The sequence below is a fragment of the Lepidochelys kempii genome, chromosome 10 (assembly GCF_965140265.1).
Source record: "Lepidochelys kempii isolate rLepKem1 chromosome 10, rLepKem1.hap2, whole genome shotgun sequence".
Taxonomy (NCBI): Eukaryota; Metazoa; Chordata; order Testudines; family Cheloniidae; genus Lepidochelys; species Lepidochelys kempii.
In genome coordinates this window covers 16,991,050-17,007,540 of record NC_133265.1, presented here as the reverse complement: position 1 = coordinate 17,007,540, position 16,491 = coordinate 16,991,050, and the positions used below count along the sequence as shown (strand labels likewise).

The window sequence follows — 16,491 nt, the reverse complement described above, 5'->3', positions numbered from 1 at the left end:
CTACCGAGAAGCTAGCAGCCACAAAAGCTGTGTAATCACCTGATCCTGCAAACAGCTACTCATGTGTGTAGTTCTCACATGACTAGGCACGTAAACATACTAGGGGATAAGCATACATAGAGGAGTAACTATTTATAAGTTCTGGTCATAGTTTGCAACTTTTGTTTGATTCTTCTGTTCACACTTGCAAAGCTCTATGAATAAGAGTCTGCAACTTGCTTCAATGGAGTTACTTCTGATTTGCACCAGTATAAATGAAATCAAAATCAGTGTCCATAATGATAGAGAAATAGCTGCTGCTGAGACATAAGACAAATATACAGCATGACTGAATGCAAAGTAAAAAGAGAAAACAAAGCAGACAAACAACAAAAGTGAATAAGAAAAGTGGAAATTGCCAAGCGCTCTGAGTTAAAGGATATTCTGCCACGATTTAACTTAAGTAGAAAAGTCAGAATTTATGCTTTCAAAAATGCAGTCACTTTGTTAGAGTTCTTCTTAATATCATAATTTAATCTTTGATTAATTGAAAGAATTTACAAGAAAACCTTACAAGTAAAGTTCCTGATCGCATAGCTTCGGACACTTCCTTTGTCCAGTAGATGGATGAAACACAAATAACCACCTGTCCAGGCCACTGAAGTACCCACTTATTTCGGGGAACCTTTTAAAAAAAAATAATCACACTTGAGATAGAGAAAATGATGTGTATGCACTAGGCTTTGTCAATAACAAAATCTATTTTCCCTAATGCTTTTAAATCTGATTTATAAAATAAATGGCACTCAACACTGAGAACTTCATTAATTTTCCTTCAAGGAAATTAGATATGGGACTTTTAATGGATGCTGCTGAATTGGCACAACAGGATTCTACTTAGTTTAAAACCTAACATGGTGGTAAAGGAGAGTTTGAGCCCTGTACATGTGCAGGTTACTTTATGTTAATTACTTTATGCTGTAACTTATTGATACAGAAGCAAGAGATGAATAATTACTTGAACATATCCTCCAATGCCATCTTGAATAACTTGTCTTATGCTGGCCAGCATCATTTCCTCTACTTGCAAAAGCCATTTCTCTACCATGCCCTTAAAACAAGAACAAGAGAGGAGAGTGAAAATACACCAAATAAAATTTGTGATTAAATGGCATTTAAAGAGCAAATTTCACACTGGAGTAAACCTTCGAATATATTAGGCTTAAAGCATAAAGGCTGACTCATGCCTTTTTCTGCTCTGGTGGTAAGGAAGAAAACGGGTGGACAGCCTCCAAATAGAGGCACAAGCACTGGTGTACACAATGAAGGCATGCCTGCAGCAAAACAGTGCATACAGAAAAATAAGCCATGTGAACTGCCTGAGCCGTGCATCTGAAGGGGCAGCGTGGTGTCCATACATCCAGGTAGTGTAAATGCAGCTCTGGGAGGTAAATGCAACATGGCCATAACACCAGTGAACACATTGCTCCTGAAAGATGTGGTTAAAAGGTTGCTAAATAGAATATCCCCTATCTTTCACCCTGTACTTTTTACCCCTGTTCATGACTGCTACGTAGCAATTCAGCTCCATACAATTTAGTGGGGCATGGCCAAGGAGAGGCAGAGGAATCAGCCACTCATTATGGCAAGTTTCTACAAAACATACAGGTTCACAAATGGTAAGGCCAGAAGAGACCTTTAGATCATCTAGTCCTACCTCCTGGATAACACAGGTCAGGGAATTTCATCCATCTAATTCATTTTATAACAGCGTGCCTTATTACATAGTTTATAGTGCAAGTTACTGTTGGTCTTAGCAACAACAGTAACTCCTCTCAGTCTGTCACCTCCCTGCATCCCCAAAGGGGCTGTGGCCACACTGGGATTGAGGATAGTCGCTAATGACAAGGCAGCTGTTTGAGCCATGCTGCTATTGTTGTGGGGCAGGAACAGCGATGATGAGGGATAGTCTGAGATTCACAAGGCCTTCCCTGTGTTTTCATGCCATTCTCCACGCTGGCCACGCCTCCCTCCTGTGTCACACAGCCTTTGGCCACCCCTAGCCCCCCAGGGACAATGCAGCACAGCAGCAGTGTTCTCTGTACTCTGGCCTCATGTGTGCCTTCTTGCCAGGAGGAAGGCAGAGTGTTTCTTCAACTTGTTACATGCTGCTACCTCCACTGTGCCACCTTTTGACCATAAGGCTAGGCTGCAATCCTATACTGGTACCTTTAATATTTTCATTCATTCCTTGTTTCCATTGTGATGTGGTATCTTAGTTATGTTCTAAGTGCCAATTTTTAAAGGTATTTAGATGCCTGAAGTTGCAGATAGGCACCTACAGAATTTTCAACTCCGCCCAAGTGCCTAACTCCTTTTTAAAACTCCCAGCAGGCACCTATCTGCATTTTTAGACAACTAAATGCCTTTAAAAATCGGGTCTTGGTATTTTAAAGCTCATTTCCCCAAAAGCACAACCTTTACCGCCAACTATTCATGTAATGTCATAACAGGAAAAAAATTACTTTTGCTTTCACTGGGTAGATTTTCTGTATGAAAGGAACCATTTCTTTCTCTGAACTGATCATTCCTGTGATTTCGAGATCTTCTGTAAACTCTAATGTAGAGATTCCCTCAAAACATTTCTTTAAATGTGGCTGTACTCGAAGGGGATCTTTGGTTTCTGATAAAATCTCAAGCAGCTCATCATTAGACAGGAAAAAGAACCTATTGAAAAGAAAATGCACATGCACTTTTCAGACATGAAACCATCATCTGAGAAGCTGGATTTGATCTAACTCTTAAAGTAAGAAAGACTTATCACAAAAGGGAAGTTACCTGCTCTGATTTGGGGAATGCACTATTCTCAAGAACTTCTGGGTTCATGTGAGTCTTTGATATTTGGACTTATGGAGCAGATTTAAAAGTTATAAAACTATTACACCTTTTTACATGCCAGTTGTCACATTCATCCCCTTATGCAAAACAGAGGGGAGAAAGAAATCTAATCAGGTTTGGGGGACAGCCATGCACACTGTAAAGTTAGCCACACAGCCTGTTCTCCACCATCACCTAGTCATCTTTAGACCCTCTGGGACAATTACATGGGACTTCACCTCTGTGCAGCTGAGTAGGGCATGCCCGATAGAATGATGGCGGGGGGGTTGCAATCAACTGCTGAAGATGGCATGTTCTCCTGAAAATACACTGTAATTGATGTATTTTCCACTGCAGGTTCCTGCTGTACTAAGACACCTTGGCCTCCCCACCCACTCAAATCTTGGGCCAAGCATAGCTCAGCTGGAACAGGGAATCTGGGCTACATGTCTAGAAAGGGAAATAGGTTGTCATTTTTTGCTGCACAGAACTGTGTTCTGTGACAACTACAAGTCACGCAACTCAATAAAAATTATTTCAAAGAGAGCATTAGAATCTCTTTATGGTTCTTGCTGCTCTAAGTTGAACCTGTTAATCGATTTACCGTGAGAAAAATAATCTTTTCTTCTCCAAATAAGTATTCAGCCCCTTCTGGATATCATCTAAGAGAACATTTGCTTCTTGAAGCCTCTCCAACATCCTGGATTGCTCAGTTGCTACAAGTACCCTGGTGTCTTTCACCTTTATAAAAAGAAACACAGTGTAGAAACAGCTAAAAAGTTCACATTTGGTTTGTCAGTTTGTTTCATTTTATTTTTATTTGGTGATAACGAAGGCTACAGAATATGTTACAGAGCATGGAAACTGCTTTGGTTGTTGAATGTCTTCAAATGAGGAAAATATATATGCAGTATTTGACAGTTATTGCTGTTTAAGACCACTGCTTTGTCGAGATTAAACAATACCAACAATATTGTAACCTGTGAAAAATTTATAGGATCACATCCACAGGTATTACTATCTTTTCAAACATATACTGATTTGGAGAGCAAATCACTATTTGTATGGACATTCAGCTATGTCTTGGGCTTTCAGCAGTCACAGATTCATAGACATTAAGTTCAGAAGAGACCATCATGACCATCTAGTCTGACCTCCTGCACATTGCAAGCCACAGAACCCCACCCACTCCTGAAATAGACCCCTAACCTCCAGCTGAGTTACTGAAGTCCTCAAATCATGGATTAAAGACTTAAAGTTACAGAAAATTTACCATTTACAGTATAAGTGACACGTGCCCCACGCTGCAGAGGAAGGCGAAAAATTCCCAGCTGATGGGCCACATGCTATCATAGGCAGTCCCATCATACCATCCCCTCCATAAACTTATCAAGATCAGTCTTGAAGCCAGTTAGGTTTTTTTGCCTGCACTGTTTACCTTGTTTCAGAACTTCACTCCTCTGATGGTTAGAAACCTTTGTCTAATTTCAAGCCTAATGATGGCCAGTTTATAGTAATTTGTTCATTCACAAATAGGAGTGCAAGTCCTATGAAATGCACCTTTAGCACCCTACGTTTATCCTCTTCTGTGCTTGTCCTCAGAGTTGTGTTTGCTCTCTGCTATTACTCCTTTTAATGTGAAAGGATCAGCGGTAATTTATTATGTGGTGTCTAGATTCTACAGAAATCTCAAAAGGGTAGGTAATCTTACCTACCATTTTTGCTAAAAGACTAGGCATTAACAGTGTTTTGGGCTCTGTGTTCCATGTTCCAGTGACTGAAATCTGAATCTCTGACTCTGGATAAGCAGACAAATTATCTTACTTAAAACTAATTTGATGAAATATAAACAAACATAAATTGCACTTTATTAAATGCAAATACTTACTGTTTGTGTCATGATGTCTTTCCAGCAAGCGTCTACTATTCCAAACTTTCTGCCCTCTTCTGGCATTTGAGCTATAATGTCTTCTGAACTAAAAATTGGTTCCAGGTAAAGCCATGTTGCCTGGCATTTTAACCAGCTATCTAAAATATCTTGCATTGAAACAAGCTTCTCTTCCCATGCCTGTAAACAGAACATTTAACATGTATGGTCTGCAAACAATTGTTTTAAATTGTACATTGAGTAGCAGAATAAACAGAGGGTAAAATATCGGATTATTTTAATGCAATATTTTCTCTGTTACAGTTCTTCATTATCAGTATATATGAGATTGAACACAAACCAACTTAAGAACTTTTCCTGTAATATTATACTCTTGCATGAAAGAACTACTTACAAAAAAAAAATCATGGGCTGGCTGATCATGCATCTTTCACTCATGTGTTTATTCCTTACTCACATGAGCAGTCCCATTGGCACTACTTGTGTGAAGAAGGACTACTCATGTAAGTAAGGTCACAAGATTGGACTTTTTGTCTGTTTGACTGTAAGTTAGTTCATTTCAGGAGATAAACACCACCGTTTCAAACCTCTGGATGAAAGTATTGTTCTTCGTCATGAGTGACTGCCTCTAGACGTGCTCAGAGATACTCTCTATAAATGGATTCTTTTTTGTTTGTACAACATACCTCTATTTTTACCCTTACTAGGCAGCCAAGTTAAAGTTCAGTTAACTCCTTTAAGTAACAAATACGTACATTTACAAAAAGAACTCAACAGCCACATCAAAGGAGGCATATGAGTTTTCCAGGGCAATCTTTAGAATACTGTATTTCCAATAAAAGATGGTCCAGTAATAGATACTACTTCACCCATACTTGTCTCTCTCATACCCTGGGACCAGCATGGCTATGATAACATCGCAAACTATAATGAAATTGTAATTTAAGGACTAATATCCCTTTGATTGCTGCAAAAATAATCAGTCTCTTGTATCAGATAAAACCCCCTGAAATAATTTTGACAATGAAATGACACAAGCCATGTGGGCAGAGTAGCACATTATTTTACACACTCAAAATGAGTCTTTATGAAAACCAATGACGTAGTTTAAAAAGAATGGAGAAACACAGAGATCTTCTGAATTTTGCTCCACACCCACAATAAATATCTGAATATTCATTAACTTTGACCCAGTATTACACTGCTGACAGCCAAATTGTTCACTGAAGTCAATGGGTGCATTGCCTGTGGCTACGTCCACACTAGAAACTTCAAAGCGCTGCCGCGGGAGAGCTCCTGCAGCAGTGCTTTGAAGTGTGAGTGTGGTCACACGTGAGTGCTGGGAGAGAGGTCTCCCAGCGCTCAGAGTCTGTCCACACTAGCGCTTTAAAGCGCTCACATTTCCTTTAAAGTGCTCAAATTCACCCCCCGAGCCAGCAAGTTAAAGCTTTATAAAATGTAAAAAGAAAAGGAGTACTTGTGGCACCTTAGCGCCGCAACCTGAAGCAAATACTCACCAACAACCACATACCACACAACAGAACCACTAACCCAGGAACTTATCCTTGCAACAAAGCCCGTTGCCAATTGTGCCCACATATCTATTCAGGGGACACCATCACAGGGCCTAATAACATCAGCCACACTATCAGAGGCTCGTTCACCTGCACATCCACCAATGTGATATATGCCATCATGTGCCAGCAATGCCCCTCTGCCATATACATTGGTCAAACTGGACAGTCTCTACGTAAAAGAATAAATGGACACATATCAGATGTCAAGAATTATAACATTCATAAACCAGTCGGAGAACACTTCAATCTCTCTGGTCACGCAATCACAGACATGAAGGTCGCTATCTTAAAACAAAAAAACTTCAAATCCAGACTCCAGCGAGAAACTGCTGAATTGGAATTCATTTGCAAATTGGATACTATTAATTTAGGCTTAAATAGAGACTGGGAGTGGCTAAGTCATTATGCAAGGTAGCCTGTTTCCTCTTGTTTTTTCCTACCCCCCCCCCCCCCCAGATGTTCTGGTTTAACTTGGATTTAAACTTGAAGAGTGGTCAGTTTGGATGAGCTATTACCAGCAGGAGAGTGAGTTTGTGTGTGTATGGGGGTGGGGGGGATGTGAGAAAACCTGGATTTGTGCAGGAAATAGCCCAACTTGATTGTCATGCACATTGTGTAAAGAGTTGTCACTTTGGATGGGCTATCACCAGCAGGAGAGTGAATTTGTGTGTGGGGGGGTGGAGGGTGAGAAAACCTGGATTTGTGCTGGAAATGGCCCACCTGATGATCACTTTAGATAAGCTATTACCAGCAGGACAGTGGGGTGGGAGTAGGTATTGTTTCATATTCTCTGTGTATATATAAAGCCTGCTGCAGTTTCCACGATATGCATCTGAGGAAGTGAGCTGTAGCTCACGAAAGCTTATGCTCTAATAAATTGGTTAGTCTCTAAGGTGCCACAAGTACTCCTTTTCTTTTTGCGAATACAGACTAACACGGCTGTTACTCTGAAACCTATAAAATGTAAGTGTAGACAAGCCCTCAGTAAGAAGAGGAGGACTGGGCCCTCTTTCCTTGCCAAACCCTCTCACAGATCCCTTTGTAAAGGGTATGCCAGGAATGTATTAATGGAAGAGGTGTGGCCAGATTGTATTGTGTTTCAGCAATCTCCAGCTGCCATACAGCCCCTTGGGGACTGTTACAGGTAGCTATAAATTAAAGTAGCATTTGCTCCCTCTGCCCTCAGCTCTTGCTAGGATCACGGCCAATGTCCTAAGGAATGGATGGAATTAAAGGTTTAGAAGTGTTGACAAGTCATGAGAATTAGGTTAGAACAGCCTTCAAATTACCATCAAATATTGATGGGAAAAGTCTGTTTTCTGTGGAAGCTTCCTTTAGGGAAATCATTATATTTAACTCCTCTTTTCATCAATGAATTACTTGTAGGAGGGATTTGTTTCATCAGCTTACCATAAAATCATATCTGTATGGAGTGGTGGACCAACAGGTAGAATAACTTTGAAAATCTTATGGTAATGCCAAAAGATTACAAATATATTATTTCTCACAAATGACAGAGCTGCATCTCATTACACAATTTAGCAGAATTTGTTTAAAGCAACTGACCTATTCCTAAAATATAAAACAACTCAAAAAACATGCATATAGTGACTGGCTTGTTATTACTGTTTCCTTCAGCATATTGGCAAGCTTTGCATATGCTTCTTTGGAAACCAGTAGCTCATCGTTCTTTGAAAATACAGTATGAATATTTGAGTTCTTTAGAAACAGCTCAAGCTTATATTTTAACATCTTCTCATGCCAAAATACCACAAACCACTTGAGAAAAGCATATTATGAGAGACGTATTAACTCAGTCAAACCAGCTTCTCCTTACCCGGCATTCAGTTTCTATCGGTTTGATGAATGGAGAGCCACACATAGTCTGCGTTTTAACTATGTGATCATCAAGCAAAAGTTGGACATCATCAACTGCTGACAGGATACTCGTATTCTGTAAATATATCAGACTTTGTTAAGGCAAATGACAGTTGTTCTGATTCATTGATCTTAAAACTATTTTACTCCCAAAAATTTAGCCTGTAATTCCCCGTCTTTGTAAGGTGTGGATGGAAGCAAATGAGCACCTGTAACATACCAGAAGAGATGGACTGTATCTCTGCTGTATGCCCCTATTTCCAAAATGTCCACAGAGACGCTACCTTAGTTGGGAAAGAAGGATGGTCCAGTGGTTGGGGTGCTAGCCTGGGACTCAAAGAGAGTCGGATTCAGTTCCCTGCTCTACCACAGACTTCCTTTGCATCCTTGAGCAAGTCACTTAATCTCTCTTTGCCTAAGTTCCCCATCTGTAAAATAGGGATAACACCACTTCCCTACCTCCTAAGGATGCTGTGAGGATAAATATGTCAAAGATTATGAAATGCTCAGATACTATGACATTGGAAGCCATATAAGTACCTAAAATAGATAGTTTGGTAACTTCACATGGTCTGTTGGGCCTGATTCTCCTCCTCTCAGTTAGTTATACCACTGTAAATCAGGAATAATTCCACTATTTTGCTGAATCAGTGTGAGGCAGACTCAGACCCATTCTACTTAACAACACATTTGTTAGTTTGATGTATACTCACAGTGTCCCTGTACTTCACAAAACTGAAGCTTATGTTGGTCCATTCCGATTTCATTTTGTCCATGGATTTCTCTAATGAATATTCTTTACTGGCTGCTGCTCCAATAGGCTCCAGTCTAGATTAAAATGAAATTTGGTTTAGCTACATTGCAAAAAACCCTCAACACTCTAAAGAGAAAAAGGAAAAGATTGTGAATAAATAAATATCATTTAGAGCACTGATACTCAGACTGAAACTCATGAGCCACAAGTGGCTCATTAATGTGTCTCCTGTGGCTCTTTGCAGCACATGATATTAAAACACTTTGTCATTTAATTATTAACTAATCTGAGTTATTAACCAATCAGGATGCTTTTACTATGTTATTAAACAATTGTAGTTGATAAAATAATACTTGGTCAATCATTTTGCTGTGAATGAAACAATGAATTCACACTACTGTGGCTCTTTGGGGTAATACTGATCGCTAACTTGACTCCTGAACCACTGAGGTCTGAGTTTCAGAGTAAGATGAAGATCTGTAAAGCAGCAGTGGCTTCTGTTTTTTTGTATGGCTCTGAAACCTGGGCCACCACAGAGATGCAAATGCACCGGATGGATGCTTTCGAGATGAAAGAGCAATGACGTATTGAAGGCATATGATGGTTTCATCGCATTACGAATGAGGATGTCAGGCACCGGACCAACCAGCCTCTAGTGTCTTCCCAAGTGACTCAATATTGGCTCAGATAGCTTGGCTATCTGCTCCATATGCCATATGTGTTTGATCCAACACAAGCTGGAGGGGAAGACATTGTGGACGGCTTTGCCAAAATGCTGGAGGGATGTCATGGCTTCTGATGTCACCTGCCTCAGCCTTAACATAGAGCAGGAAACTGGGCTCTCTGGAAACTGGGGCTATAAAGTGTGTACTCTACACTCCACAAGCAGGAGAATGAATGAATGAATGAGAGTAATCTTCCAATGCAGGAAGGAAAAAGGCAATTAGGTGAGAAAACATGTGAGAAAAATTACAGACTTGCACATACCATTGAAGTGTCCATGTATTACAGCCCAGTATTTGCATACAAAAGTGGTCAGTTAAATGCATGTTTCACATATATTTCTTAATTCATAATAAAAAAAAATATTTATTATGGTAGTGCCTAAAGACCAGGATCCCATTGTGCTAGGTGCTATACAAACACAGAAGAAAAACACAGCCCATGCCCAAAAGAGCCTACAATCTAAGTTAAGTTAAGCATATACCCAATTTTGGTAACTAGAAAACAGGCCAATAATTCCTGAAAGATGGACACTGGGTATCGAGGTACCTGACTTCAGAGATACAGAATGTAATAAAAATAGTACCAAAAATATGTTTTAAAACTGTCTAAAATAGTTTTACTGTAACATATGTGGCAAAGACAAATACATGACAGTGTGGTGAATGTTTTATTGTCTCTTCTTAGGAATTACCTGCATAATTCACTGATAACCTAGACATTTTCTGGCCATTCCAGAATCACCGCTCCATCTGCTATTCCCCCACAGTGCATATGCATATATTTCAAGGATTTTTTTTTATATTTTCAAACTAATCAAGTTATTGCTGATAATCACTATGATATAATGCTGCTGCTTGGTTGTAAATTAAAGCTTTGTAGAGATTTGAGGGGGGGAGGATTGTGAATTGAATTTAAGTAATTTAGAAACACAAGTCCCATTGTTTTTCAGTGGGGCTTGTGCTCTTTAGGCTCTTTTGAAAATGCCATCCTTAGTAGATAAAGTTCAGCAGTGAAAATTTGAAAGGCCTTAAAAACTCTAAAAATAATAAAATAAAATAATAATAATAATAATAATAATAATAATAATAACAATCCAATAAGCCTCAATACACTAGAATTTGATATCTGATTATGAAAGCATATAAAATATACTAATTGATTTTAAGGAATTAGATTTAGTATATATTTCTTACTTTTCAATATACTTTGATAATCCATATTCCAACATGTTTAGAAGGCAAGTACTTTCATCAGGTCTTATTTCATATCCTACGATTTCACTGATCTGAAAATAAGTGAAAAAATAAGCACAATCATCACATAAATTTGTAAGCAGCGTTTATCAAGTAGCTAGTAAGATATAAAAGTTAAAGAAAAACCAACATAATTTCCCCCAGTTCTGTAGTTTTACCCGCAGGCCAAACTCCCACTTTGTCATAGGGAGTTTTGCCTGCACCTTTAAGGATTTCAATATTGGACCATCATGTGGTAAATTTTGAGTGGATTTCCTTATCGTGGTAGAATGTTTTCATTGTTTAAAATGTATTTCTGTGGCACCTGCTCCCAATGTCTGTCCTTCATTCCGCGATTGCAGGCAATAGACAGGATGGGAAGATGCTGCTTAAACTTGTCAAGTTTAAATTTCACATTTTCTGCTAAGCGTCTAGGTCCAGGCAGGTCTGCAAAAGTCTTAGTTAGTTTATACATTGTCCTCCACATATTTCCAATTTCCTCAGTAATTTCTTCAGAATTCAAGTCCTGGAGAGATCCTGCATGTATAATTAGAAAAGGCCAGCAAGAAGATCTCAGCAAGTTATCACTAAAAAGATTCATTTATAGGTATTTGTTACCATTCTCCTTTAAGGAAAATGTGCGAACAAGATAAATTCCCAAATCTACCTTAAAATAACCCCAGGTCCAAGCCCACAATTATACTTAGCACTTATATACAGTGCTTTACCTCTTCAAAATGTTTTACACACAGCCACTAATTAATCTTTGCAACAGCTGCACCAACTCAGTAAGTAAGTAATAGCATTCTCATTTTATAGATAGGGACACGGAGATGCAGAGCAATTAAATGACTTGCCCTAGACCAGTGGTTCTCAAACTTTTTTTTCCCACGGACCACTTGAAAATTGCTGAGGGTCTGTCTTGGTGGACCACTTAATGACCTTTCCAGATGTTTCTACTGTTAGCTAACTATTGTAAAGCACCTTGGATAAAAGCGCTATATAAAAAAAGACTTAAACATTTTTTGTTCTACAAATAAAAGCACACAACTCATATTTTAATATCAGTAGCCTTACCTTTCTAATGCGATGGATGTGCCCTCTCTCCCCCACAGCGGCAGCTCCAGAGCTGGGGTTGGGAAGGAGCAGGGGTCTCTCCCTCTCCCCACAGCCGCAGCAGAAGCCACAGAGCTGAGGCTGGGAAGGAGGGCCATCTTTCCCCGGCAGCCACAGCCCTGGAGCTGGGGAAAATCGCCTCTTTCTCTGGCCACCGCAGCCCTGCACATCCCAAATTCTCCCCACCCCCTCTTTTCACCCCACTGCTCCCTCCCACCTACTCCCTATTCCCCCCCCAAGACCACAACCTCACATGACATGTGCATCTTTTCCAGGGTCAAGGCACCTAATCAGTGGAGCCCACTAATTAGGTGGGTGGCCCTTCATTCTCTTGTGTGCAGCTACCCAGGCGTGCATCTTAAAGGGAACTATCCGTGGACTACCTGAGTGGAGCTTCCGGACCACTGGTGGTCCGTGGACCACAGTTTGAGAACCTCTGCCCTAGACCACACAGCAAATCAGTATGACAAACAGATTCAATATCAGGAACTTAGGGCTTTGGTCCCAGTTGCTTCTCAAAAGATCGCTGGCTATAATTCTACAGAATTCTACAGAAGTTCAGCCAACTCAAACTTGGTAAATTTCATCATATAAACTTTTTGTGAGAAATATTTCATCCAGCTCTTGTCCTCACCATTCATCCATTCCTCAGACTTAGTATGGAAATTGTAAGCTGTTACCCAAAGTTGCTCAAAGGGTTGTTTATTTACAATTATAGTTTGTAGTAGAGGAAACTGGCTCTTCTCCCGCTCAAGTAACTCCTCTTCTTTATTAATAGCCTTTAAGAAAAAAAATATTTCCATTAAGAAGTCCAATTATTATGTAAGAATCCTATTATGAAACATTGGGTAACATTTTTAATTGGGCTTAAGAGTCAGATATTTAAAGGTATTTAGACACCTAAAGGGAGTTAGGCACCAAGGGACTTTTGAAAATCCCATTAGGCACCTATCAGCCTCTTTAGGTGCCTAAATACCTTTGAAAAATCTGACCCTAATGACTTTAAATCTCATTTTAAAAAATGTCATAGACTTTTAGGAGCCCAAATATCATTGACATTCAATGAGACACAGGAGCCTAACTCCCATTTTCAGAAGTGACATGCATACTTAGGATCCTATGTCACTTAAGTATATTGGTAAATTTTATCCATTATGATTATTATTTTCATTAATTTGCATTACAATAGCACTCAAAGTCTCCAAGCAAGACCAGGTGGTAGGTGCTGTACATGTACACAGTAAGAGACCATAAACTTGCCCCAAAGAGCTTACAATCAACATAAAAAAGAGAGAGAAAGGCTGGCAGAAAATAAGTACTGTTATCCCCATTTCATAGATGGGGAGCTGAAGCACAAGGAGATTAAATGACTTACCCAAGGTCACATAGAAAGTCTGTGGCAGAGCAGGAAACTGAACCTAGAACTTTTGAGTCCCAGCCCTGTGCTTTAGAGGCCATGTTCAGAGATAAGAGCCATCTCTGTACATGTTTCTCCCTCTATTCTTAGACATTGAGGAAGCCCTGCCTCCACATGGACCCAGATTTGTCAGCAGAGAGGATGATGCAGGTATAGAAAAATTTTAAAATTCAAATTTTTGAGAAAAAAACCCACAAGAAATGAATTTCTAATTAAATTTTTTGTCAAGAGTATCCAGTTTTTCAAACCAACTCTAATAAACAGCAATAGTAATGGAAATGGCAGGATATTGCCAATAGATGTCTGAGAACTTGGGGAAATTATTCAAAGCCAACTCCAAGATATGTGCCTATGACCATGAAAAAACAGGATATGAACCTAAGCATCTATCTTACCTAACACACATTACAAACAAACTTTTCACTTAAGCTAGGTGATAATTACTTGCCTCAAATTCCACTAGTGCATTATCCAGATTCTTATCCAGCTCATTAAATTTCTCAACATTATTCTTCATTTCTTCGATGGTCATGACATCCCGTTTCTTGTAACTTTCTACTTCTTTGAAATAACTTTCAAGTAATGCCTCAAACTGGGCACACCTAATTAGAGTCAAAGATAGCTCAGTAATATTACATTTTTCAGGCTTTTGGTTATTTTTTAAATTACAAAGGGCATCATCAAGTGAAATCTAACCTCAAAATTTAGGATTTGTAAGTAAAGATGCCCCTGCAAACATATACTAATTAATTAATCCTTACAACAGCCCTATGAGGTTCCCATTTCACAGATGAGGAAACTGAGACACAAAGGTTAATTAATTTGCCTATATCCATGCAGTAAATTAGTGCTAGAGACAGGATTAGAACTCAGGACTCATTTTAAAATTTAGTCCCATGCTCAGTCGACTAGTCCTTGCTGCCTTTTACTAACCACATATAGATGTATGAAAGGTACAAACAACAAGGAGAGAACATAACATTTTTATCATAGTATATGGGGGTGTAATTAGGAATAATGGGATGAAATTATGAAAATCATAGCATCATCCTTCCTTCCATCCATTAGACTTATTCCGGGACAGGGAAAAAATCTAGCCCATCCTGCTTAGTGATATTTTTCTGAAACATGGTTTAAAACCCCACAGTACTAGAAGACAGATTTTCCACCCACGAGCAGTTCCATTGACTTGACAGTACCTCCCTTTTTGTTGGTCCCAAGCCTTTTCATTTCTCTTGCTTAATTAAGTTTAAACTCCTAGTTCAAGGGAATGTCCTATTTTAATAGCATACCTTTTAACCAGAGAAACCTCTGCATGATCTCTCCTGCTAAACAACTGGGCTCTGCTATTTTCAAAGATTATCTCAATCTGTTCCGGCCAGTGAAAAACAGTACTATTCAGCTTTATGTCCTCAGCTACAATTAAAAAAAACATTTTGGAAATTATCCTTCGAGCAGTGTACCAAGTAGTCATTATGAAGAGTAAGCAGAACTGTTCAGACTACATTTAGGAAAAAGTGACACATCTTTAAAAAAGTGGCATCCATTTTTTTGTGAGTGGAATGTTGCAAGCACAAATAATCTGGGGTGTCATTTAGCATTTCAAATTGTTTTCACTTGTAATTTTGTGGGAGTAAAACTGCAGACCAAGTTGGTCTCAAAATCAGACCTAGCATGATCCTCATGTAAAATTATTATAGTTGGTTGGCAAACTGTGAGTCTGTTTCTACCTTCATTTATGCCAGTGCTACCCCAATTTGCTCTTCTACATTTCAAAAGAGACGGATGATTTGAAAAGGATAAAATTCAAATACGGCAAAACAAAAACAAAGCCAGTATCATGAAAACGTGAGCTGGTGCTACTCAGTTTTTATTCAACCCTCCACTGGAAAATTTTCCTGAGTAAGGATTATGTTAAAGATAAGTAAGGACCTCAGATATGGCCTATTAAAAGATGTGGCCTGGGAAGTTCAAGGGTACTTAAATAGATACCTTCAAACAGCCCAGATGTGGATTTGGCTGTTTAACTTTGTTTCCTTAAATAGTTTAGTGGTAGGACAAAATACTGACATCAGCTCAGAAATATTGCATTATCTGCATGAAACCTTGACTACGTGGGAGAAACTGACCAGCATAGCTATTCCAAATAACAGTTCTGCTATAGCTATTTGGTATAATTTAGCTAAGTGGAATAAACTAAATCAGAGAAAGATATTCTTATCCCAGAATAAGAGTGTCCTAAATGTCCAGGCATAGACAAGCCCTTAGATGAGCACTGATTTTCATTTCTAAACTATTTTTAGTTACCCTCAAAACCCTTGCAGCAATTTATTAAACTGACAGAAATATCTTTAATAAATAACCAGGCTACTTGATTTTGCCAATACAGTGGTGAAGAATGTTAGTTGAATCATTGCACATATTATAAAAATTCTCTGAAAGAGTTCTCAGTTCATAGATCTCTCAGCGAGAGATCATAGAGAAGGAAGAATGTGTGGGCAGAGGAGGGGAGAGGGGAATCTTCCTGCATTTACACATCTTTTCCCTCTAGAGAATCCTTTTGTCTTGCCATTTGCCTTTTTTTGGAACCTTTCAGTAGCAATATACATATATACATATATATTTGTGTGTGTATACAGACACATACATATACACATTTTTGCCAGGGACACTTTTATATACCATATTTTTAAACATACAAGGCAGATCAGCATAGTCCATCAAGAATTCCAGCCTGTAGGCTGCTTCAGAGATCTCACGTCTCAGCTTAAAAACAGTAACTTCACTGGCTTTTTTTAAGTATGCTGTAAGCTCTACCAGCTCTTCAGTGTTCAAAGGCACCTCACTGACTTTGTCTGCAATTATGTTGTATTGATTGCAAATACTACAACAAAAAAGAAAGCAGACACATAATTATGATTATTATTAATGAAGAGTGGTGCAGGATCTCATTAATGCAGATTGCATGTCAAAGGATACTAATGCCCCTTTACAAACAAGATATTCTCATTAATACACATAACAGACATGCATTAATTAAGGGCATT

General features: G+C 38.9%; 1 protein-coding gene across 1 annotated transcript in view; it reads right to left on the bottom strand.

Moving 5' to 3' along the window:
- The window catches only part of DNAH3 (dynein axonemal heavy chain 3), a 107,556-nt gene that overhangs the window by 63,772 nt on the left and 27,293 nt on the right, over positions 1-16,491 (bottom strand). The window contains exons 15-27 of the mRNA XM_073362223.1: positions 16,144-16,328; positions 14,737-14,860; positions 13,893-14,046; positions 12,662-12,806; positions 11,237-11,448; positions 10,873-10,964; positions 8,913-9,027; positions 8,159-8,275; positions 4,745-4,924; positions 3,461-3,597; positions 2,505-2,706; positions 998-1,090; positions 554-664 (exon numbers count right to left, since the gene is read on the bottom strand). Coding sequence (XP_073218324.1) covers positions 554-664; positions 998-1,090; positions 2,505-2,706; positions 3,461-3,597; positions 4,745-4,924; positions 8,159-8,275; positions 8,913-9,027; positions 10,873-10,964; positions 11,237-11,448; positions 12,662-12,806; positions 13,893-14,046; positions 14,737-14,860; positions 16,144-16,328 — 1,867 coding nt within the window. The remainder of the gene's footprint in view (positions 1-553; positions 665-997; positions 1,091-2,504; positions 2,707-3,460; positions 3,598-4,744; positions 4,925-8,158; positions 8,276-8,912; positions 9,028-10,872; positions 10,965-11,236; positions 11,449-12,661; positions 12,807-13,892; positions 14,047-14,736; positions 14,861-16,143; positions 16,329-16,491) is intronic.